The sequence below is a fragment of the Scyliorhinus canicula genome, chromosome 18 (assembly GCF_902713615.1).
Source record: "Scyliorhinus canicula chromosome 18, sScyCan1.1, whole genome shotgun sequence".
NCBI lineage: Eukaryota > Metazoa > Chordata > Chondrichthyes > Carcharhiniformes > Scyliorhinidae > Scyliorhinus > Scyliorhinus canicula.
Window position 1 is genome coordinate 42,266,965 of NC_052163.1, and position 26,256 is coordinate 42,293,220.

Below are 26,256 nucleotides of genomic sequence, written 5' to 3' on the forward strand. Positions count from 1 at the left end.
AGGAAACTGCACTAGGCTACACTCGTACAGCTTGGAGAAGACGCAGAATGACAAGGAATGTTATTACACGTTAAACCAGAAAACACACGGACAATGATTTCACCTACTGCATGCGAGTTAACAAATCATTAAGTCCACAGTAAAGCAACTTTTTCCTGTAACTTACGGGTTTCTTCCACGATGACGCTGCCTTCAATCTCCTTGTCAGGCAGGCTCATTACTTCCCTGAGCAGCATTGAATAACTAACAAGCTCATCCACAGTTCCTTGCCAAAGCTGATAACTGGAGCAAAAGAAATATAGGAAAGCAGTTCATTTGTATACGAGTGCAGCCAGACAATGGGCGAAACTCTCCGCTCTCACTCCGGTTCGGAGAATAGCAGCACGTGCCGTTTTTTCCCGCGACGCCGGTCCGACGCGCTCCCGCTATTCTCCCCACCGGCCAAATGTCCGTGGTCGGGATACTCGCGGAAAACCATGGAGAGTCGCCCGACGGAGGCAAAATGGCGACTCTCCAGCACCCCCGCTATTCTCTGACCCGGATGGGTCGAGCGGCCTGCCATTCGCGACCGGTTCACAATGGCGGCAACCACACCTGGTCGCTGCCGTCATGAACATGGCGCCAATCGCTGGTTTGACGCTTGTGGGGGGAGGAGAGGGGAGTGAACACCACGGCTGTGCTCGGGAGGGGACTGGCCCGCGATCGTCGGGCCGGCGTCTCAAATGGGCGCACTCTTTCCCCTCCGCCGCCCCGCAAGATCAAGCCGCCACGTCTTGCGGGGTGGCGGAGGGGAAGACGGCAACCGTGCATGCACGGGTTTGAGCCGTCAGCCGTCGTGACGTCAGCTGCGCATGCGTGGGTTGGAGCCGGCCAATCTGCGCATGCACGGCTGACGTCACATAGGCGCACCATCGCGTCACTCTCGGCACGCCGCCCGGAGGCCGAGAGTTACGGAGCGCCGCTCCTAGCCCCCCTGGTGGGGGTGAATAAGGCGAGAGGAGCGGCCTCTGAGGCCGTCGTGAAACTCGGCCGAGTTCACGACGGCCTTCCCGATTTTTCACGGGAGCAGAGAATTTCGCCCAATATACCTGCTAAATCCATGAGCGAGTCAATATTTAAAAAAAATGTTTATTCTCCTTTTTTAAATTTTCTCCCAAATTTACACCCACCAACAATAAACAATAAGCAGTAATGAATATGTCAATCCCCATATCAACAACGATCCCATCCTCCCACCAAACCCCCAAACATGAGCCCACATGTTTACTTAGAGATTACCCTAAAAACCTCCTTCCAGTAATCCTCTAGCTTTGGGCAGGACCAAAACATATGAACGTGATTAGCGCCACCCCCCCCATCCCCTCAACGTTCATACATATCTTCTACCACCTTAAAGAGCCGGCTCATCCTCGCCCTTGTGAGGTGCGCCCTGTACACCACCTTCAGCTGTATCAGCCAACCTCGCGCATGAGGTGGAAGCGTTCACTCTCCGGAGCACCTCACACCAGAACCCCTCCTCCCACTTTGCTTTGATCCCTTCCAGTGGTGCCTTCTCCTCTTCCAAAATAGCCACGTAAACCGCCGACATTACCTCCTTTTCCTGCCCCCTGTCATCAGCACCTCCTCCAGCAATGTGGAGGCCGGTTCCTCCGGGAAGCTCTGTACCTCCTTCCGGGCAAAATCTGAGAACCTGCACGTATCTAAACATTTCTCCCTGCTCCAGCCCATACTTTGCTTCCAGCTCCTTCAATCCTGAAAATCGACCCCAAGAAACAAATCTTTTAGTGTCTTAATCCCTTCTCCTTCCATTTCCGAAAATTTCCGTCCCACTTCCCTGGCTCAAATCTGTGGTTCCCCCGAATCGGTATTTCCCTTGACCCTGCCCCCAACCCAAAGTGTTGGCGAAACTGCCTCCAAATTTTCAAAGAAGCTATTATTATCGGACTCCCCGAGTATTTCTCCAGGGCCATCGAGAGCGGCGTTGATGCTGGTGCCTTCATACCCGACCCCTTACATAAAAACCCCTCCATTCTGACCCACTGGGAATCAACCCCTCTTATCCAGCTCCGCACCTTCTCCACATTCGCCGTCCAGTAATAATACACCAGGTTTGGAAGTCCCAAACCCCCTGCCTGGCTTCCCCTCTGTAGCAGCTCCTTTCTAACTCTGGCCACCCTCCATCCCATATGAACAAAGTAATAATTCCTTCAATCTCTCTAAAAAAATGCCTTCGGCAGGAAAATCGGTAGGCATTGAAAAATAAACAGATATCGCGGTAACACGTTCATTTTAACCGCCTGTACCCCATCCGCCAGTGACAGAGGGAGACCATCCCACCTTGCCAGATCAGCTTTCACCCTTCCCACCAAACTGGAAATGTTGTACCTGCAGAGCCCCCACCTAATGTCGAGCAACTTCCACCCCCAGGAATCTAAAGTGAGTCCCTACCCTATGGAATGGCAGCCCCCCCACCACCCCTGCCCCATCCCCAGCCGAGAAACCACAAAATACTCACTCTTGTATAAATTTAATTTGTACCCCAAGAAAGGCTCAAAGTAGCTCCAATAGTCCCCCTATTGACACACTCGGTTCCGACACGTACAACACCAAGTCATCGCCCCCCCCCCATCTCTTTCCATACCCCAACCTTCTTAACGCGATGGCAATCGTGAGTGCAAACAGCAGGGGGGATGAAGGACATCCCTGCCTAGTCCCACAGCGGAGACAAAAGTATCTTCAGCTGATGTTATTTGTGCGGCACTCACCCTCGGCTCCTTATACATTAGCTTTACTCAGTCCTACAAATCATGGCCCAATCCCAAATTGTTCCAGAACTGCCATCAAGTAGTTCTACTAGTTCTACCTGGTCAAACGCTTTCTCAGCATCCAATGCCACAACCAACTCTGTTTTCTTCCCCTCCGCCGGTGCCATAACCACGTTCACTACCTTCCTAACGTTCAAAAACAGCTGCCTCCCTCTCACAAACCCCGTCTGATCTTCACCTACCACCTTCGGGAGGCACTCCTACCTGCCAGTCCCTTCGCCAATACCTTTGCGTCCATGTTTAAAAGTAATATGGGCCTATACGACCCACATTCCGTCGGATCCTTATTGTTTTTAAGGCACAGGGAAATCGATGCCTGCCCCAAAGTTTGTGGTAACACCCCCCTTCCCTATCGCCTCCTCAAACATCCCGACCATCAGGGGTGCCAGTTTATCCTTGAATTTTTTATAATATTCCACCGGTAACCCATCCGGCCCTGCCACTCTCCCAATAATGCATCCTCCCAATCTCATCTTTTATCTCTTGCTCCACTATCACTCCTTCTAATGTAGCCCTGTCCCCATCCCACTAAACTCGGGATGAGTGATTCAATATTAACTGTGTTCAGTGAGTATGTTATGCTTTAGTTTTATGAGCTCTGGTCAAAACCTCATTTGGAGAACTACATTAGGTCTGGACATTACACCTTTGAAAGAATCTTGGATGAGGTGCAGTTAACGCTGGCCAGAATGGTATTGCGCTTAAAGGATTAAACTGTGAGGACAAGTTGCATTATCTTTGTATTCCATTGAGATTAGACAGTTGAGGGGAGATCAAAGTGTTTAAAATAATAAAAGGACCTGATCAAGTAGACCGAGAAACTACTACTTGGTAGGGGTGATACAGAACTAGGGGGCATAACCTCAAATTTAAAACTAGGGCATTCAGGGGTGAAATCAGGAAGCACTTCTTCTCCACCAAGGGTGGTGGATGTGTGGAACATTATCCATCAAAAGGTTGTGGATGCTGACCCAATAATATTCAGAAGCTGGATAAAAGTTTGAAGAAGTAAATCTGCAGGGCTATGGGGTGAAAGGGAAAGGAAGTGGGAGTAATTGTATAGTTCTTTCAAAGAGCCAGCACAGGGATGATGGGCCAAGTGGTCTCCTTCTGTGCTGTATCATTCTATTCTACTCTGATAGTAAAGCTCTTACATGAAATAAGTTGGACAAATTGTCCCATTCACTGCTTTGATTCACATGTTTTATCTAAAGTTCAGCATTTAAAAATAGAGGTTAACAGAATGAATCATGAGGTCAAAGGGTCCCACTTACAGCACTTTGTAGAAAACGTTCTCTTGTATATTGAATGGTGCCGTGGAAAGTTCCAACACTTTCAGGTTCAGCTGTTCCAGGGCTTTCTCTTTCTGCTCCTCATCCTTCAACAACGTTAGCACATCCTGATGGAGGAACATATTTTAAAGAAAAACACAGGGTCTCGTTATAAACTCCAAGACAAAATCTCTGCCTCTTTCATTAACGCACAGCTTCCAACTCAAGTGCTTCCTTAATTGTGCCAATCCATTTTTTTGCCAAATCTACCCTATTTAACAATTAGGGAATTGGCAGCACATAAACCATTCATCAGAGAGACACAAATACAACTTTAAGGCAATTGCATGTGAGTACATCTTGAGTAGAATAAGTATGATGTGCTCAAAGTTTAATTCCCCACTTTGTTAATTTGCGAAGATCATTCTTGATGCTGGTCCATAAAAACAGAAATGGAAGAAGCACCAGGTTAACCCAAACAGGTGGACTGAGAGTTCTATGAATATGTTTGGTCAAGGGAACCAGCCAAAGGAAGGAAGTTTCAGTGATCCTGGTGGGAAAAATGTGGTGCCCTTTATACCATCGAGAACTTAGAACAACACAATTGCTGTATGGATCACGCAGCACAGGGGAGACAATTCTTTCCATTGTGTCTGTACTACCTCTTTAAAGAGCTATCCAACGATCCCGTTGCCCTGCACTCTCCGCATAGCCCTGGAAATATTTCCCCTTGGTGCCAAATCTACCCTTCGGGTAGAATTGCCCTGGTCTTTAAATCGGGAAGATCTGACATCAAGTTACATAGAACATAGAAAAATACAGCACAGAAAAGGCCCTTCGGCCCATGATGTTGTGCCAAACCTTTGTCCTAGATTAATCATAGATTATCATAGAATTTACAGTACAGAAGGAGGCCACTCGGCCCATCGAGTCTGCACCGGCTCTTGGAAAGAGCACCCGACCCGAGGTCAACACCTCCACTCTATCCCCAAAACCCAGTAACCCCACCCAACACTAGGGGCAATTTTGGACACGAAGGGCAATTTTCCATGGCCAATCCACGTAACCTGCACATCTTTGGACTGTGGGTGGAAACCGGAGCACCCGGAGGAAACCCACGCACACACTGGGAAGATGTGCAGACTCCGCACAGACAGTGACCCAAGCCGGGAATCGAACCTGGGACCCTGGAGCTGTGAAGCAATTGTGCAATCCACAATGCTACTGTGCTGCCCTTAAGAACAAATTAATCTACACTCCATTATTCTACCATAATCCATGTAACTATCCAATAGCTGCTTGAAGGTCCCTAATGTTTCCGACTCAACTACTTCCACAGGCAGTGCATTCCATGCCCCTACTACTTTCTGGGTAAAGAACCTACCTCTGACATTCCCCCTATATCTTCCAACATTCACCTTAAATTTATGTCCCCTTGTAATGGTTTGTTCCACCCGGGGAAAAAGTCTCTGACTGTCTACTCTATCCATTCCCCTGATCATCTTTAAAATCTCTATCAAGTCACCCCTCATCCTTTTCTGTTCTAATGAGAAAAGGCCCAGCACCCTCAACCTTTCCTCGTAAGACCTACTCTCCATTCCAGGCAACATCCTGGTAAATCTCCTTTGCACCTTTTCCAAAGCTTCCACATCCATCCTAAAATGAGGTGACCAGAACTGCACACACTACTCCAAATGTGGCCTTACCAAGGTTTTGTACAGCTGCATCATCACGTCACGGCTCTTAAATTCAATCCCTCTGCTAATGTACCCTAGCACACCATAGGCCTTCTTCACAGCTCTATCCACTTCAGTGGCAACTTTCAAAGATCTATGAACATAGACCCCAAGATCTCTCTGCTCCTCCGCATTGCCAAGAACTCTACCGTTAACCCTGTATTCCGCATTCATATTTGTCCTTCCAAAATGGACAACCTCACACTTGTCAGGGTTAAACTCCATCTGCCACTTCTCAGTCCAGCTCTGCATCCTATCTATGTCTCTTTGCAGCCGACAACAGCCCTCCTCACTATCCACAACTCCACCAATCTTCGTATTATCTGCAAATTTACTGACCCACCCTTCAACTCCCTCATCCAAATCATTAATGAAAATCACAAACAGCAGAGGACCCAGAACTGATCCCTGCGGTACGTCACTGGTAACTGGGCTCCAGGCTGAATATTTGCCATCCACCACCACACTCTGACTTCTATTAGTTAGCCAGTTCGTTATCCAACTGGCCAAATTTCCCACTATCCCATGCCTCCTTACTTTCTGCATAAGTCTACCATGGGGAACCTGATCAAATACCTTACTAAAATCCATGTACACTACATCCACTGCTTTACCTTCATCCATGCTTGGTCACCTCCTCAAAGAATTCAATAAGACTTGTAAGGCAAGACGTACCCCTCACAAATCCGTGCTGACTATCCCTAATCAAGCAGTGTTTTTCCAGATGCTCAAAAATCCTACCCCTCAGTACCCTTTCCATTACTTTGCCTACCACCTAAGTAAGACTAACTGGCCTGTAATTCCCAGGGTTATCCCTATTCCCTTTTTTGAACAGGGGCACAACATTCGCCACTCTCCAATCCCCTGGTACCACCCCTGTTGACAGCGAGGACGAAAAGATCATTGCCAACGGCTCTGCAATTTCATTTCTTGCTTCCCATAGAATCCTTGGATATATCCCGTCAGGCCCGGGGGACTTGTCTAGCCTCAAGTTTTTCAAAACGCCCAACACATCTTCCTTCTTAACAAGTATCTCCTCAAGCTTATCAGTCTGCTTCACGCTGTCCTCTCCAACAATATGGCCCCTCTCGTTTGTAAATACTGAAGAAAAGTACTCGTTCAAGACCTCTCCTATCTCTTCAGACTCAATACACAATCTCCCGCTACTGTCCTTGATCGGACCTACCCTCGCTCTACTCATTCTCATATTTCTTACATATGTGTAAAAGGCCTTGGGGTTTTCCTTGATCCTACCCGCCAAAGATTTTTCATGCCCTCTCTTAGCTCTCCTAATCCCTTTCTTCAGTTCCCTCCTGGCTATCTTGCATCCCTCCAGCGCCCTGTCTGAACCTTGTTTCCTCAGCCTTACATAAGTCTCCTTCTTCCTCTTAACAAGACATTCAACCTCTCTTGTCAACCATGGTTCCCTCACTCGACCATCTCTTCCCTGCCTGATAGGGACATACACATCAAAGACACGCAGTACCTGTTCCTTGAACAAGTTACACATTTCACTTGTGCCCTTCCCTGACAGCCTATGTTCCCAACTTATGCACTTGAATTCTTGTCTGACAGCATTGTATTTACCCTTCCCCCAATTGTAAACCTTGCCCTGTTGCACGCACCTATCCCTCTCCATTACTAAAGTGAAAGTCACAGAATTGTGGTCACTACCTCCAAAATGCTCCCCCACTAACAAATTTATCACTTGCCCTGGTTCATTACCAAGTACCAAATCTAATATGGCCTCCCCTCTGTTCGGACAATCTACATACTGTGTTAGAAAAGCTTCCTGGACACACTGCACAAACACCACCCCATCCAAACTATTTGATCTAAATAGTTTCCACTCAATGTTTGGGAAGTTGAAGTCACCCATGACTACTACTCTGTGACTTCTGCACCTTTCCAAAATCTGTTTCCCAATCTGTTCCTCCACATCTCTGCTGCTATTGGGGGCCTATAGAAAACTCCCAACAAGGTGACTGCTCCTTTCCTATTTCTGACTTCAACCTATACTACCTGAGTAGGCAGATCCTCCTCGAACTGCCTTTCTGCAGCTGTTATACTATCTCTAATTAACAATGCCACCCCCCCACGTCTTTTACCATCCTCCCTAATCTTGTTGAAACATCTATAACCAGGGACCTCCAACAACCATTTCTGCCCCTCTTCTATCCAAGTTTCCGTGATGGCCACCGCATCGTAGTCCCAAGTACCGATCCATGTCTTAAGTTCACCCACCTTATTCCTGATGCTTCTTGCTTTGAAGTATACACACTTCAACCCATCTCCGTGCCTGCAAGTACTCTACTTTGTCAGTGTTACCTTCCCCACTGCGTCACTACACGCTTTGGCATCCTGAATATCGGCTTCCTTAGTTGCTGGACTACAAATCCGGTTCCCATTCCCCAGCCAAATTACTTTAAACCCCCCCGAAGAGTACTAGAAAACCTCCCTCCCAGGATATTGGTGCCCCTCTGGTTCAGATGCTACCCGTCCTGCATGTACTGGTCCCACCTTCCCCAGAATGCGCTCCAATTATCCAAATACCTGAAGCCCTCCCTCCTACACCATTTCTGCAGCCACGTGTTCAACTGCACTCTCTCCCTATTCCTAGCCTCGCTATCACGTGGCACCGGCAACAAACCAGAGATGACAACTCTGTCTGTCCTGGCTTTTAACTTCCAGCCTAACTCCCTAAACTTGTTTATTACCTCCACACCCCTTTTCCTACCTATGTCGTTGGTACCAATGTGCACCACGACTTCTGGCTGCTCACCCTCCCCCTTCAGGATCCTGAAGACACGATCCGAGACATCCCTGGCTCTGGCACCCGGGAGGCAGCATACCTTCCAGGAGTCTCGCTTGTGACCACAGAATCTCCTATCTATTCCCCTAACCATTGAATCTCCTATTACTATTGCTTTTCTATTCTCCCCCTTCCCTTCTGAGCCCCAGAGCCAGACTCAGTGCCAGAGACCTGGCCGCTAGGGCCTTCCCCCGGTAGGTCAACCCCCCTAACAGCATTCAAAACGTTATACGGCCACGAGGGATCCCTGCACTGTCTGCCCGTTTGTTTTCTTTCCCCTGACTGTAACCCAGCTACTCTTGTCCTGTACCTTGGGTGTGGCTACCTCCCTGTAACTCTTCTCTATAACCCACTCTGCCTCCCGGATGATCCAAAGTTCATCCATCTCTAGTTCCCTAACACGGTCTCTGAGGAGCTGGAGTTGGGTGCACTTCCCACAGGTATAGTCAGCGGGGACACCTGTGGTATCCCTCACCACCGACATCCTACAGGAGGAGCATGTAACTGCCCTAGCCTCCATCCCCTCTTACTTTACAGAATATAGCTGCCCTGTGGACCAACTGGACCTCCGCCCTCCGACTCTGCTACCAGTCAGCTGCACTCTGTAAACTCCTGGCTCCCTTCTCGCTCTTTGCGGAAAAGAAACGAAAGGAGCACCTTTCTTCCTCCTCACCTAACTCCCTCAGTCACCAAACTCTCGCTGTAGCACTCAAATGCACCAAATTCAGCTCTCCCTCAGTCACCAAACTCTCACTATAGCACTCAAATGTGCCAAATTCAGCATCTCCTTTTGACATTCAATGTCATTACAATCACTGAAACAATAGACCCGAGGATTGGGAACAGTTTAAAATTCAGCAAGTTAGAAGCTGTTCTGCATAGCAAAGAGGGGTTAATTTGTACTTTCAGGACCTGTAATGTCTGAAAGCTCAACATCAACAACAACAGGATAACATCAGTTCCCCGCTGCAGAAGAGCACAGCGCAAGAGAACGTCGCCTAATAATAAAAAATAGGTCGAGCACGGGCACTGCATATAATCTCGTCATCATCCATTGCCTGTCTGTCCCTGGTGAAAGGCACTTATCTGAACTGGGCAGTAAGGAGAGGAAGAGCCACGCTTGACTTTTAAATAGAACCAGCATGATTTTAACAAGAACTGCAACAATATTCAGGATCCAGTTGTTAAGTGGCAAATAATATTCATGCCACACGAGTGGCCTTCTCTATCTAACCATCTCCTTTTGACATTCAATGTCATTACAATCACTGAAACAATAGACCCGAGGATTGGGAACAGTTTAAAATTCAGCAAATGCAGACCAAGGGATTGATTAAGAAAGGCAAAATACAATATGAAAGTAAGCTAGCAGGGAACATAAAAACCGACTGTAAAAGTTTCTACCATATGTAAAATGAGAAAGATTTATAAAAATGAATGTAGACTCGAGGAACTAAATTTGTACTTTGCTACTGTTTTCACAAAGGAAGACTTGAATAATATACCGTAAGTTCCGAGAAACACAAGTTTAGTAAGGAGCTGAAGAGGAAGCATGGTAGCACAGTGGTTAGCACAATTGCTTCACAGCTCCAGGGTCCCAGGTTCAATTCCCGGCTTGGGTCACTGTCTGTGCGGAGTCTGCATGTTCACCCTGTGTCTGCGTGGGTTTCCTCCGGGTGCTCCGGTTTCCTCCCACCGTCCAAAGATGTGCAGGTTAGCTGAAGTGGCTATCTAAATTGCCCTTAGGACCAAAAGGTTTGAGTGGGGTTACGGGGATAGGGTGGCGGTGTGGGCTTGAATAGGGTGCTCTTTCCAAGGGCCGATGCAGACTCAATGGGCTGAAAGCCTCCTTCTGCACTGTAAATTCTAAGAAATTAGTATTAGTATAGAAATAGTTTTGGGGAAATTAATGGGATTGAAGGTGAACAAATGTCCAGGGCTTGTCAATCTTTATCCCAGAGTACTTAAGGTAGTGGTCGTAGAAATAGTAGACTAAGGGCAGCACGGTGGCACAGTGGTTAGCATTGCTGCCTACGGCGCTGAGGACCCGGGTTCGAATCCCGGCCCTGGGTCACTGTCCATGAGGAGTTTGCACATTCTCCCCGTGTCTGCGTGGGTTTCACCCCCACAACCCAAAAGATGTGCAGGGTAGGTGGATTGGCCGCGCTAAATTGCCCCTTAATTGGAAAAAAATAATTGGGTACTCTAAATTTATATTAAAAAAAAGAAATAGTAGACTTCACACGGAAGTATGCCCTGCTGCAGAAACTGCTGCTTCTGGACGTGGAGAGGGAGGGCAGGATTGGAGGCACATATGGGTGGCTGGGTGAGCAGGAAGGTGAGCGGGTGGTGAAGGTTAAGGAGAAGTAGGAGGGAGAATTAGGAGGGGAGATAAATTGGGGAGTGTGGAGTGAGGAGTAAACATGACCTCTTCTTGTATGAGGATGAGCCTGATATAATTCAAGGTTGTACATATGACTCGAGCAAGAAGAGAAGGGAGTTGCACCGTTTCTTGGACAAAGAAATTATTTTGCAGCGGGAGAGGCAGACCAGGAGGTGCACCTGGGAAGGAAGTGAGCCGCGGATCTACCAGGACCTGGGTGAGAAGAGAAGATCCGGGTTCAACTGGGGTAAAGGCTGCCCTCTTCAAGAAGGAGTGAACTTTGGGGTTTTGTACTCTGCCCGCTCGTGGGTGACTCATCAGAAGCAGATGTTTTATTTTATTTTAACACTGGAGGAGGTGATGGACTTTATGTGACTGCAGATGGACCATGGACTGGGAGGAGTGTGAGGACACTGAATTTTGGAGAGGAGCTTTGGTGATTTGCTGCAGTACATCTACGGGGTCAGCGGGAGGTTGGGGAGGTTTTGGGGAGGAGTATGGGGATTAAAATGGGGAAGGTGGGACGTGGAGGGGGGGGGGGGAGTCATTGTCAGGGACGCTGGAGGATTGTTTGTTGGGTTGATATGATGTTCTTCTGATGCTCTTTGATGTTCTTTTTATATTTTGTGTATTTATTTTTGTTGAAAAGCCTTGAATGAAAATATTTGGAAAATAAAAATGTGAGAGCAAGTCATGCAAAAGGTAGCTCCCACCAGAGTACTGTATTTTCGATCTTTTTTTGCCCGGTATTTGGGGGATTTTTGTGGTCAAACTCAGCCTGCCAAACTGTGTGAAGAATTGTTGGTTGAATTATATCAAAAATTTTGTCAAAGAAGTCTACTGGACAGAAACCTCAGGCTGATCGTCTAGTTCGGGAGTCAGAAGAAGGGAAGATGGTGGGCTTGGCTGTGCCCGTCATGGTAGACATGCTGACTGTGGTGATGGCGAAAGAGTTTGATAAGTTTGGGAAACAAATGGACAAGCATTTCGGTTGACAAGGCAAGGAGCTCAGGGAGTCCTTCAAAGCTACCATTGAGGAAGTATTGGGCCCAATCCAAGAACAGTTGAGAAAGACATCGAAGAATGTGAGGGAGCAAGGCGAAATGCTGGAGGGCGTGGAGGAGGCCTTGTCATGGCATGAAAGGCGGCTCATCTTGTTGGAAGCAGAGATACTGCTCGTGGAAGAGAGGAACAAGGGGCTGAGAGCAAAGGTGGAAGTCCTGGAAAATAGACAGATCCTCAGGATTGTGGGGCTGTCAGAGGGAGTGGAGAGCCTGAGGCCAACGGAGTACTGTTCAGAGATGTTCTGCAAGCTGGTGAGGGGTTTGAAGTATTCTTTCCTCCAGATTTGGATAGGCACTACGGCAGAAGCTACAGGCAAACGAGCTACCACAGCCGGTGTTAATTGTTTCCACAGTTTTCGGAGGAAGGCGCGAACCCTGGAGTGGGCCAAGAAGAATTGTAACATCGACTGAGAGTTCAAATTCACCAGGACATCGGGCTGAACTAGCAAAGTGGCATGCAGCCTTTAACTGTGCTAAATGAGGAAGGAGTGCGGTCCAGGGTGGTGTACCCAGCGAGACTGCGAGTCACGATGGAGTCGAAAGACCACTACGTCGACACGCCGGAGGAGATGGAGGCCTTCATTAAAGAGAAAGGACTGGGATTCGACTGAAGAGGGTCAAATGGGACTTTTAAAGAAGAGGATGAGAAGGGTTTGTTGAGGACGTTATGGTCAGATGTGTTAATTCTTTAGTTTCTGGACAGTGTTTTTTTTTCTTGGGGTGAGGGGGCCAAGCAGTTGGGGGTAGTAACTAAAATGGTACGATGTTAACCAAATGGCCTCCGGTGGGGAAGTGGAACACAGTAAGGTTGCTGGGGCTCAGCACTTCATCAGGGTGGACCAGTCAAAGGGATTAGTTTTTGTTTTGCCTTTTGGGTGTGGACCCTGTGTGAGGGCTATCTCACGATCAAGAAACTGCAGGCTAGTGAACGGGGGGGGGGGGGCTGCGATTTGTTGTCCTGTTTAGTCAAGGTTCAATGAGTCTAGCTTGTTTGTTAGGTTGAGGGAGGGTGTTAGTACGCGAGTCCGCTTCCTAGCAGAATGGGTAATGGCTGATCACTGAGGTAGATATGTGATGGTCACAGGTACACTGAGTGGTAAGTCAGTGGTCTTTGTTAAAGTGTGTGCCCCAAATTGGGATGTTGTGACCTTTATAGGGCGGTTGTTAGCCCTAATACTGGATTTAGATACTCATCAACTGATTCTGGGTGGTGATTTAAATTGTGTCTTAGATCTGCAAGTCGATCGATCTAAACCAAAGTCATTGGCCCCTTTGAAAGTGGCGAAGGTACTGCTGCCGTCTATGGAGGAGGCAGGGGGAGGGGACATGTGTCGGTGTATGCATCCTGGGAGCAAGGAGTTTGTTTTTTTCTCCCCAGTACACAAGGTGTACTGTAGGATAGGTTACTTTGTGACAGGCAGGTCTTTTCTTCCTGGGGTTGAGGAAGGCGTAGTATTTGGCCATAGTCGTTTCAAACTATGCTCCGCATTTCGTAGATTTAGTTCTGGAGGTGGGCCCAATGCAGCGCACAGGATGAAGAATGGAGGTGGGGTGTTTGGCAGATGTGGGGTTTTGCAGGCAGGTTTCGAGAGCCATAGATGAATTTGTGGAGTTCAGTGGGAACAGGATCGTTTTGCCCTCTATTCTATGGGAGGCATTGAAGGTGGTGATTAGAGGGGAGATTATATTGCACAAAACACATGGACAGGAAGGCCAGGTGAGGGGATGGGTACTGGGGGTAGTGGCGTCCATGGATGCAGAGAAGGAATTTGACTGGGTGGAGTGGCGGTATCTGTTTGAGGTACTGAGAAGGTTCGGGTTTGGGTTTGGGCTGAAGTTTGTGGCGTGGGTGCATCTACGTGGCACCAGTGGTCAGAATAGGGATCAACGATATGGGCTCACAAAATTTCGTGTTACACTAGGCAACGAGGCAGGGGTGCCGCTGTCGCCGCTCATGTTCGCGCTAACTATAGAGCCTCTGTCAATGGCTCTTTGTGGGTCGGCAGAGTGGCAAGGGATTACGAGGATGCGGACGACCTGTTACTGTATGTGTCAGACCCGCTGGAGAGCATGGGGAGGATTATGGACCTATTAGGGAGGTTTGGGGCATTCTCAGGACAAACGTTGAACGTAAGGAAAAGTGAAGTGTTCCTCGTTGTGTCGTTGAGTTAACCTGGTGGGGGGGCTACCATTCAAAATAGCCAGAGATAGGTTCAGATACCTGGGGATTCAGGTAACGGGAGAGTGGGCAACATTGCATAAATGGAACTTAACAAAGCTGTTGGAGGAGGTAAAAGAAGATTTTAAGAGGTGGGACATGCGGTATTGACTCTGGCAGGGAGGGTCCATGAGGGGAAGATGAATATCCTGCCAAGGTTCCTTTTCATATTCCTGATGCTTCCGATTTTTGTACCAAAGGCCTTTTCCCGGAAGCTAGATATGATTATTTCAGAGTTTGTGTGGGCGGGGAAGGTACCAAGGGTAAAGAGGACCCTGTTACAGAGGCAGAGGTGGAGTTGGTGCTGCCAAACCGGCTGCATTATTACTGGACGGCAAACGTGGAGAAGGTGAGGCGGTGTTGGGAAGTAGGGGGCAGAATGGGTTAGGATGGAGGAAGAATCTTGTAGGGGGTTCAGCCTGAAGGCTGTGGTGGTGGCGGCATTGCCACTGGCACCAAGGAAATACATGGAGAGCCCAGTGGTGCAATCCACAGTGAAGGTCTGGAACCAGTTGAGGAGGTGGAGAAGTGGGGCTGGTTAGGGTGAGAGATCAGTACCTGAAGAGAGGTTTGCTAGTATAGAGGAACTGAAGGAGAGGTTAGAGCTCCCAAGAAGAAGTGAACATAGATACTTGCAAGGGACTTCACACGGAATGTTTGGACAGAGTTTCCCCAAGCTACTGAAGTATGCCCTGCTGGAGAAACTGCTGCTTCCTGACATGGAGAGGGAGGGCAGGATTAGAGACACATATGGGTGGCTGGGTGAGCAGGGAGGTGAGCGGGTGATGAAGGTTAAGGAGAAGTACGAGGGAGAGTTAGGAGGGGAGATAAAGTGGGAAGAGTGGAGTGAGGCGCTACGCAGGGTAAACATGACCTCTTCTTGTGTGAGGATGAGCCTGATATAATTCAAGGTTGTACATAGAGTACATATGACTCGAGCAAGAATGAGTGGGTTCCAGGGAGTGGCAGACGAGTGCAAGAAGTGTGGGCTGTGAGAAGCTAGAGAGATACTGGGTGGGAAATTTTGCGGCACTAACAAGGACCATGGAGGAGGAGGTTGGGCTGGACCCTTTGGTGGCGATATTCGGGATCTCGGAGAAGCCGGAGCTGATGGAGAGGAGGAAGGCCGGTGTCGTGGTTTTTGCCTCTCTGGTTGCCTGGCAAAGGTGGCGGTTGGCAACACCGCCAGGTGTGGCAGCCTGGCTGGGGGATGGATATGACTTTCTCCGTCTTGAAAAGAATTGTGGGGATCAGTGGAGAGCTTTGAGGCAAGGTGGGGGAATGTTCGTGGCCATGTTTGGGGAGTTGTTTGGCGCAGGGACAGTGGGGGTGGGTGGGGGGTGGGGAACGGGAAAACATTTGTACACACTGTACAATTGTGTGGTGGGGGGGTATGTTCCCCAGACTGTTTATGTTTTGTAATTGTTTGAATAAGTTTGGAATAAAATACATTGAAAAAAAATGGACAGGAAGGAGACTGGAAGTTAGTTTTTTTTTAATGTTTTTTTATTCTTCTCCTTTATCACATTTTCTCCCAAATTTACACCCAACAATAAACAATAATCAGTAACGAATGTAATGTCAATCCCCATATCAATAACAACGATCCCATCCTCCCACTAAACCCCAGACATTGGCCACATGTTAACATAAACAAATGACAAAAAGGAATCAGGAATCGCTCATAGTCACCATTAACACATACAGTCCCCTCCCCCAACCCCCCCCCCCCCCCCCCCCCCCCCCCAGCCTCCAACCCCCTAATATTCAATGTGATCCAATTCTCGAAAGTGCATAATGAATAACGCTCATGAATTGTAGAACCCCTCCATCCTTCCCCTCAGTTCAAATTTTACCTTTTTAAGCGTAAGAATTCCAACAGGTCCCCCTGCCACGCCAGGGCACAGGGTGGAGAGGTTGATCTCCACCCCAACAGGATCTGCCTTCGGGCGATCAACGAGGCGAAGGCTACGACATCTGCCTCCGCACCCGTTTCCAACCCCGGCTGGTCCAACACCCCGAATATGGCCTCCCAAGGGCCCGGGTCCAGTTTCACGTGCACAATTTTGGAGATTACCCTAAAAACCTCCTTCCAGTAATCCTCCAGCTTTGGACAGGACCAAAACATATGAACGTGGTTTGCGGCGCCTCCCCCTCAACGTTCACACACATCTTCTACCCCCTCAAAGAGCCGGCTCATCCTCGCCCTTGTAAGGTGCGCTCTATACACCACCTTCAGCTGTATCAGCCCCAACCTCGCACATGAGATGGAGGCGTTCACCCTCCAGTGCACCTCACACCAGAATTCCTCCTCCATACACTCTCCCAACTCTTCCATTCACTTTGCCTTGATCCTACTAGTGGCGCCTTCTCCTCCTCCAAAATAGCCCTGTAAACCGCCGATACTACCCCCTTCTCCACTCCCTGTCGTCAGTCCCTCCTCCAGCAATGTGGAAGCCGGCTCTACTGGAAAGCTCTGTATCTCCTTTCTGGCAAAGTCTTGAACCTGCATGTATCTAAATATTTCCCCTTGCTCCAGCCCATACTTCGCTCCCTGCTCCTTCAATCCTGCAAATCCACCCCCAAGAAATAAATCTTTTAGTGTTCTAATTCCTTTCTCCTCCCATCTCCGAAAATTTCCATCCCACTTCCCTGGCTCAATTCTGTGGTTGAGACTGGAAGTTAGGTGATGACATTTTGGAAGTGGACTGTAGGTACTGGAGTGACTCAACACCGGAACCTTTGGCAAGCAGGAAAAACCTGCAAACGCAATTTGACCTGCTGTCTATTGATAGGGTGGTGAGCCAGCTGAGGCGCAGAGGGGGGTCACCTGTGAATATGGGGAGAAAGCCAGCAGTCTCTTAGCTCATCAGCTAAGGCAGCAGGTGGTTTCTCGGCACACTGTCCAGATAACGATTTCGGGAGGTAGGTGGTTTCAGCCCTGAATAAAATGAATGGGGAATTTCGGACCTTTTAGTTCTTTCTTTATTTAAAAAAAATTTAGAGTGCCCAATTATTTTTTTCCAATTAAGGGGCAATTTAGCATGGCCAATCCACCTGCCCCACGCATCTTTTGTGTTGTGGGGGTGAGACTCACGCAGACACAGGGAGAATGTGCAAACCCCACATGGACAGTGACCCGGGGCCAGGATTGAAACCGGGTCCTCGGCGCCATGAGGCAGCAGTGCTAACCACTGTGCCACCCCATTACGGACTTTTTATGAGAGGCTTTACAAGTCGGAGCCGCCAGAGGAAGAGTCGGAGATGACAGGGTTTTTAGAGGGCTTGGAGTTCCCCGAGGTAGGGGAGGAAATGCAGGAAGGGCTGGAGGCGATGTTGGGTCCAGAGGAGGTCCTCTCAGTGCTAGGATAGATGCAAACAAGGAAGGCACGAAGACTTGATGGGTTCCAAGTGGAATTTTATAAGAAGTTTGCAGACAGCTGGTTCCGCTACTGATGGGGATGTTCAATGACTACTTTGTCCAGGGGTTCCCTTCCTGTGATGCTTGGGCAAGTATCTTTCTCCCTTCTCTTGAAAAAGGACAAGGATCCTGAAAAACGCAGGTCCTCCCGTCCTATTTCACTGCTTACACACTAAGCTATTATCTAAGGTTCTGGCATTGATGTTGGAACCCCATCTCCCAGAGATAGTTGTGGAGGACCAGACGGGATTTCTAAAAGGCTGAAGACTGTCGTCCACTGTGCTTCGACTGCTGAATGTGGTTCTTACATCAGTGGTCGGGCCGAAACCAGTGATAATTGTGTCATTGGATGCAGAAAAGTTATTTGATAGGGTGGAGTGGAGGTACCTCTTTGCGGTGTTGGAGAAGTTTAGGTTGAGCCTCAAATTTGTTTTGAGGGTACGTCTGCAGTACAAGGCCGCTTTGGCAGTGTTCATACAAATACCATGAGTTTGGGGTTTTTCCGTTGCAGAGGGTGACGAGGCAGGGGTGTCCTATGTCTCCTCACCTGTTTGCATTAGCGATTGAGCCATTGGCCATTGCCCCAAGGGCTTCGGACAAGTGGAGATGGATAGTTAGGGATGGAGTGAAACATATGGTGTCCCTGTATGCAGATGATCTTTGTTATAGGTGAGGGACCCTGTATCCACCATGGGGGACATAATGAAGATATTGAAGAGTTTTGGGTCCTTTTCCAGATACAAATTAAATCTGAAGAAGAGCAAGTATTTTCCCATCAACACCAAGGGGAATGGGGACAGTCTGGGGTTACTTCCTTTTCGTTTAGCCAGGTCCAGCTTCTGGTACCTGGGGGTCCAGTTGGCTTGAGATTGGGCCCAACTCTGTAAACTGAATTACATCAGCCTGGTGAGCAAGGTCAAATCTGACTGGAAAAATCTGACTGGGACAATCTTTCTTTGCTCCTAGCGGGTAGGATCCAGTCAATTAAGGCGCACATTTTGCCAAGATTTATTTTCTATTTCAGCGTCTTCTGGTCTTTTTATTTTATTACTGGGCAGCTAATGCAGAGAAGGAGTTGGGATGGTGTGGTGACCAGGGATCTACCTGGCTGCAGATGGAGTTTGGGTCTTGCAGGGGGTACAGTTTGGGCACTGGGTGAAGGTTTCTCTTCCATTCGCACTGGCAAGAGGGAAGGGTTGGAAAGACTATGTGACCTATTCCTGGAGGGTGGTTTGCCAGTCTGGAGTCATTGAAAGAGAAGTTTGGGCTCTTGGCCTGGATTCATTTAGGTACCTTCAGATGCAAATATTTTTTAGGCAAACGTTCCTGGCACTCCCAGAGGCACCGTTATCCTCCTTGATAAAGAGGATCCTTTAGTGCGTGGGATCGGAGCGTAGTACGTTCGGTATATATGGGCAGATTCTGCCGGAGGATTTTGTCTCGGTATGAAAGCCAAGTGGGAAGAGGAGCTGGGGCCCATATTGGAGGATGAGGTGTGGAGTGAGGCCTCTGTAGGATGAACACCACGTGCACATGTACAAGGCTGAGTTTGATCCAGCTTAAGGTAGTGTTTAAGACGTACCTGACCAGAGCTAGATTGAGTCGCTTTGTTGTGGGGATTGAAGACAGGTGTGAGCATTGTTCGAGGGAATCACATACACATATATTGGTCCTGTCCCAAACTGATGCGTTTTGGGGTTACTTTTTCAACACCGTATCGGCGATTCTGAACATCAAGCTAGAAACCTGTCCCTTACTAGCCATATTCGGGCTATCGGACTTGCTGGAGCTGCGGAAGGGTGCGGGGGTAGATGTTCTTGCCTTCGCCTCAGTGAGGGGAGTCCTGCTGGGACGGAGATTGGCTGCTATGCCCAGTGCCAGGGCTTGGCTGGGAGACTTCATCTGGAGACGGTCAAATATACCGTGAGCGGGGTCAATTGGAGGGTTCGTCCTGAGATGGCGAATGTTTATCGTCTACTTTAAGGAGTTGGCCACTCTCTGCTGTTGGGGGGGGGGGGGGGGGGGGGGGGGGTTGTTCTTACCGGGTGTGTGTATGGCAGGGGGGAGGGTTTATGTAGTTCAGCTGTTGTTCTCGTTTACTGTTTCAATTTCTGTACTTTATGACCTGAAAAAGATGAATAAAAATATTTAGAAAAATAAAACTGCACCTGTCTGAAAGAATTGATGGACAAGTCCCACTCGGGTTCTGATTCGTCGGGTGGTTGAGCTTTGGTGGTTGACGTCGTTTCAGGGGGTTTCAAATGCTCGGTTTGTTCCACATGGCGGGCAGACTTTTTGCCGTGGGAACGGGTCTTTTTGCCCTGCTTTTGCTCTGGTCTGCTATGGGTACGAGTCTTGACCTTGGAAGGCTCCTCTGGTTCATCAGTTGGCGAAGCTTTGTTGGTTGGCGTGGCTTTATCCAGTTGCTTAATTTGCTCAGAATGTTCTGCACGTTGAGACGACAACTTTCCATGAGAACGACCCCTCTGCTTGGGTTGCTCCTCTACTTCGTCAGGTGACTGACGTTTAGTTGCCGTGCCTTTGTCCTTTTCCACTTGTTCCCGCTGCTTGGCCTGAGGCTTGTCCTTGGACGCACTCACACCTCTAGGTCTTTTTCCACCTTCTGCTTCTTCTGCATCTCTACTAATCAGAAAGCACTGTTTCCACAATTCCTTGAGGCTTTGCACTATGTTAAATTTATAGTGCAGCTGCAGAGAAGGACAGAAATTCTGGTTAGCTGAATTCCCCAACGGAAGATCTTTTTCACATGTGATTTTCATTATCACCTGCTCCTCCTTGTTACTGACTTGGACAATTTTCCTAAAGAGAGCTGAGATGTGAGCATTAGCAATAAACTACTTGACAATAGCCATACATACATACATAGAAGGTAGGAGCAGGAGGCGGCCTTTTGGCCCTTCGAGCCTGCTCCGCCATTCATCACGATCATGGCTGATCATGCAACTCAATAGCCTAATCCTGCTTTCTCCCCATCGCCTTTGATCCCATTCTCCCCAAGTGTTATATCCAGCCGCCTCTTGAATATATTCAATATAGACAAAAGCAAATCACTGTGAATGCTACAAATATGAAATCAAAACAGAAAATTCTGTAAATACTTGCCTGATAGCGGCTTTGGAGAGAAACAGAGAGAGACAGAGGGCGCTATCTACCAGCCGGATCCTGCCGGGACCGGGGTGTGGCAAGGCCGGTAGATCCCGGGAGCGGCCTCCACCAGGATTCCCGATAGCTGTTACCTCTCTCTAGGCCAGATCTCGCAAGGCGTTGCGATCTGTGGGCAGGATCCAGTGCCCGTATGGCTCACTGAGTTACAAAAAAACACTTTGCTCTGCTCGCACCGGCTCTATTGGCCACCTGGCATCTGTTGGCCTTGCTGGGTGCCGTTCAGTATTGATCCCCATAAAAGGAGGCCAGGCGGAATGATATCTGGGAGGTCTCCCAGACGCTCAGAGGCTCTCGGGTGGTCAGTCTCTGGCAGAGTGACACCCCGGCACTGCTGGTGCCTCCTGGGCACCTTGGCACTGCCACCCAGGCACCATGGTAGTGCCATCCAGGTGCCAGCCTGGCACTGCCTGTGTGCCCAGGTAGCACTGGCAGGGGTGCAGCCATGATCAGGCTTGCAGTGCCAGGTGCCAGGCTGGCATGGCATTTTGCCCATGCTGACATTGGAGCCTGGGGGGGGATCCTGTCCATGTAAGGTGCAGAGAAGGGGGCTCGATGACCCCCCTTATAGGTGAATTGGGCATGGTGGGGGGGGGGGGGTGCATGGGGGTCGATCTGTTCCTGCCTTCCTGATCTCTTCCTGTACTGAGGATCTCCGCTCCTCAGTGGGCACTCCGGGGCACTAAAAACAAGGGTGCTGGCAGATTGCGGGGTTGTTCCGAACGCTGTTAATTCCACCCAGGACGGACTCTTTTTCTTTTAGTTAGATCGTGCCCAGAGACAAGCCAATGACCCATTATCAAAACTGAAGAAGAGAGAGAGAGTTGTTTGTTAGTACAGATTTTGAGTACTGCGGAGAAAAGACTTGGTGCAGAATTGTGCGCACTGTGCACAATGTGTTGGCTGGGACGAGAAAACCGACGTGGTACTCCCCAGCTGCACAGCCAAGTTTTCTCTCCAGATTCTTTGGCACTCTGTGCCCAGAAAACCCGGGGCGTGACTTCTGCCATCATGCTAGTGGGGCAGAGCCTGATAGAGCTGGCAAAGCCAGGCCCAGAAACAATGTGCCCTGATCTGCTTTAAAACAAAACATGCCCCCCGCCTGTCATCTCCCCACAGAAATGAACAATCCCCACCCCCCACAAGCATTGGGAATTCTTTATGGGATAGGGTGGAGCATATGGTGGGGGAGCCAGCTAATTATGTAAGGTTCCCATCATCATTGCATCATTGCTGAGGGGCATGGGGAAATTGGAGAATGAGATCTTGCTGATGAGAATCTCGTTTTCCAACTCTTGTAATATTTTGGGCCCACATCACCATTTACGCTCATTGCAAACGCGGGCTCAAAATCGCCCCATATTGTTGAATCTTTACATCTAGTACTCATAAAGACAATTCACAAGAATACCAAATATAAAGGGAACAACAATTTATACTACATGGGAATAGAGTGCTGATTGATTGGCAAGTGGACACTGATAGGTAGAGGCATGGCCATGGAGAATGCACCAGTAAACTGATGACTGACAGTTAACTGCCAAGCTTTGTTTAGCTCAAACCAGGCAAGTTGACTTGGATTGGTCATGAAAAATGAACCAAAGAATTTTGTTGCCTATGTTGTTTAGCTGAAAATGACACAATGTGCGTACGTGTTCTTTCTGTCTACCAAGGATAGGACCCTGTGTATTATTACATGTAGCTCCTACCACATGAAGTGAGCCAGACTGCGATCCCAATTGATAATCTTAAATTGATTATCAGTATAATTCTTAGCACACTCAGGATTGTTTAGAAAATGCTGTCCAATCGCAGAATCACTTCTAATGCTGACCATTATGTTTTGAGTTTTTAAAGCGCGAGCTGGTTGGGTGCTGTCAGTACCTTGCTGTCAGCCGAATGGACATGCTGTTTGATATGATCCGCCAGTCTTTGAGACAGACGGCCTACATACCTAGTATCACATCAGCACCAAATTTGATATACCATATTACTCATTTATGTGATAGGCAGAAAGTATTTTTTGGCTTGACTGCAGAATCCTGTTCGCAGTGAATACCACTTGTGTTGCCACTGCACAGTATCAGCATGAAACAGCTAGCTTCAACTTTTGCTCAAATGTTTAAGATAACTTACCCTCCAAAGTTAATCTGAGGTAAACTGGGCATTTTTTGGAACCGAAGGTGGTGAACTTTAGCCCATTCATGAGTTTGGTAGCCATTATCCCGCCGGTTGGCTTTGATGAGCTCTATTTTGGCATCAAACTTGCAGGGTGAGAAGATTCATTTGCATTTGCTATTCTTGCAAACTGTCCTGATGAGTGCAAGATGAAAAGCTTTTTTAAAAACAAAATTCCAATTAAGGGGCAATGTGTGGCCAATCCTCCTTTCACATCTTTTTGTTGTGGGGGTGAGACCCACACAGTCACGGGGAGAATGTGCAAACTCCACATGGACAGTGACCCGGGGCTGGGATCAAACCCGGGTCCTTGGTGCCGTGAGGCAGCAGTGCTAACCACTGCACCACGGTGCCGCCCAAGATGACATGCTTTGACAACATGTGTTGTTTCTCAACTGATGGAAATATAATGGGTGCGATCCACCGGCCTTCTTGCGCTCTTGCTCGAATGCCGGGAGAGGCCTCTCGCGGGCTTCCCAGAGATCTTCATGCCTCGTGGGATTGACCCACACAGAACAGGACCAAACAGCATGCGCGAAGCCGGTTTTAACTCGACTTCGGTGAACTTACCTAGGATCCATCAGCCTCATGGGATTCACCGGCCTCCCCAGCGAGGCCGCAGCCGGGTGCCGTTCTAAGTGTTGTCGTGAGCGGGAATTGCCGCGAGCTTCCCGAGGCCGGCAACGCAATCCGACGTTAATTGGTCCACTTAACAAGGCTTCAAGGGTTTCTCGGCGCAAATGAGGGCTCACCAGCTGATTCACCTGGACCGCGCTCGCCAGCCTCCTGCTAACAAGTGAGCAGCACTTAAGCAGCAGTTGCTCAGCCAACCCCAGCCAGCTCGCAATAATGGTACCGAGGAGACAAGCCCCAAGACTCAGGGCTGCTGACCTAGGCAGGCTCCTGGACACAGTGGAGGCCAGGAGGGGTGTCCTATTCCCCCCGAGGGTCCTGGAGGGTTACCCACAAGGGAGCAATGCTGCCAGGGACAAGGGGGCGGTAGCCATCAGCTTGGGGAGTGAGACCAGGAGGACCGTCCTTCAGTGCCGGAAAAAGGCCAATGACCTGCACCGGGCAGCACGTGTGAATAGACACCAACCCCCTCCCCCCAAAAAGGGACTATCCACCCCCTGCAAACACCCCAGGTGACCCCCAGCCCTCTCAACTTCCCCCCTCCCAACCCCACCTTCACACCCCCTCTCCTACCACAGTGAACCACGCGTGTGGCTAATGATGACCTCTCTTGTGTCTCCTCAGGAAAAGCTTTCCCACAGTCGGTGGGGGAGGGCCCAGACTGGTGGTGGGGTGCAGGACATCAGAATCCTTACTTCCTTCTAGGAGCGAAGCTGAAGGTGACTGGTGTGGCCAAGGACAGAGTGGTCACCAATGCGGAGGCTGGCAGACACCGCAGAGGTGAGGAACCACCATTCTCTTCATGGTGAACATCATGGATGTAGATTTTATTCATAGGAAAGGGACTTCAGTACTTGAAACTGGCATGCTTTGATAGATAGCAATGGCAGTGGGGAAATGGCAACTTGCCCACAGTAGAAATGATCACTTAAGTCTAATAAAGAGCTTGTTGTCAGCTTGTTACAGGGCCAGTTTAGTATTATCTTTCTAAGGCTCAGGTTTGATACACTGTCAGAACCACAGCATGGAGAAGGGGGCAATGACATGGTGGGGAGTGAGACAAGCAAGAGGCAGAATTGAGGACAGAAGGATCAGAGAAAGCCCTCATTTGCAGTTGTGCTGGGTAGGAAGAATTACATCTCACATCTTTGCCATCTTGACAAGGGCATTTTGTGTGTGTGTGTGTGGGGGGGGGGGGGGGGGGGGGGGGTGTGTGTGTGCACGCAGTCTTGAACGGAGAGTTGGGAGGGATGGGAGATCAGTTCCTTCTGCTGATGGGTCTCATGTGTTCATTTTGGACGGGGGCAAGGCTTGAAGTAAGACTCCATATTCAATTGTCAAAAGGCATTAGAGAAAATGGGATTAAGTTTCTCCAATCTTCCTCTGACCAGTGATGCCACATATGGTTCTCTACGAGGTTAGCCACCCTCTCAATGAAGGAGCTCATGGAGCCTAAGCATTGAGTCACTGGGAAGCAGATGAGATAAATGGGATCCTCCATTCTCATCCCATGATGCAGTGCTTCAGGTGACTTCAACATTTGCACTCACAACTCATACTGATTCTCTAGTTAGAGCTGCCTGCATTGTGACATCCAGTTGAGCAGGGCCGTTTGTCCTCCATCGTCCAAGGGCGACTGGTCGCAGCGCATCCTGCTTGCACAAACTTTCATGCTCTTATGTGATGTACACATCATCCTGTGTCACTCTCTCTAACAATGTGAGGACCCATAGAGGGGTGAGTATCTGCACTGATGGAGGATATGCAAAAGAGATGTGACAGCATGCTGTCTTCCCTGATTACTAAGGATCTTGTGCGTGTTGTGTGGGCTCCTGCCACTCTGTGGCTGCCTCTGTGGGAGACACAAGTGAAGACATGAGTGATCGGTACAATCAATAGATACTCATACTGTCAAGAACAAAATGAAATGGCAGCTTAGGCATTGACAGCCCATTGCACAGGGAGCATTGTCATGCATCCACTGGACATGGAGATGTTAATATACTTTCACCTTGTCTATGGTGACTCATTTTCCTTATCCCCATCCTCTCTGGCCAGGTCAACAACCAGCTCCTCAAAATGCACCAGCAATGCAAGCTGTGACACTCCATCCAAGTGTGTCCCCTCATTCTCCCTTGCATTCAGTTCCATTTTGCTGAAGAACAACATAATTAGGACAAGGCCTCTTCGCCACTCACAGGTTTCATTTGCATACACTAATGCAGTCTGCACTCCAGCCTTCTGTTCTGTTCTCTCCCATGCTCAGGAGGACTCTGTACATCCTCATGGTGTCCCTTCTCTTTTGCACTCTTTTCACTGCTGATCAGGCGGCATGCCATTTGGATTCATCTTTGTACTCACCCTTTCAGCCCTGAGAAAGTCAGTGAACTACTGAGACACTGCACCCGCTCCTCCTCATCACTCCTCTGCGACGCGCCTCATGAACCACCACCAGCCATGCCCTCCCTGGGAGTCTTCAAGGCTTTCTCTTGTCACTGGCAAAGAACAGGATGCTTCTTCTATCTGTCACCA

The 26,256-nt window shown here is 48.9% G+C and overlaps 1 protein-coding gene and 1 long non-coding RNA gene across 10 annotated transcripts in view; one reads left to right on the forward strand and one right to left on the reverse strand.

Annotated features, from left to right (window-relative positions):
• LOC119953474 (mycbp associated protein) overlaps positions 1-26,256 on the reverse strand; it is a 229,365-nt gene that overhangs the window by 33,120 nt on the left and 169,989 nt on the right. For all 9 annotated transcript variants that reach the window (XM_038777797.1, XM_038777791.1, XM_038777794.1 and 6 more), the window contains exons 14-16: positions 19,899-20,438; positions 4,100-4,224; positions 167-282 (exon numbers count right to left, since the gene is read on the reverse strand). In XM_038777797.1, coding sequence (XP_038633725.1) covers positions 167-282; positions 4,100-4,224; positions 19,899-20,438 — 781 coding nt within the window. The remainder of the gene's footprint in view (positions 1-166; positions 283-4,099; positions 4,225-19,898; positions 20,439-26,256) is intronic.
• LOC119953475 overlaps positions 1-26,256 on the forward strand; it is an 80,592-nt gene that overhangs the window by 15,740 nt on the left and 38,596 nt on the right. The gene's annotated exons all lie outside the window — the stretch shown is intronic.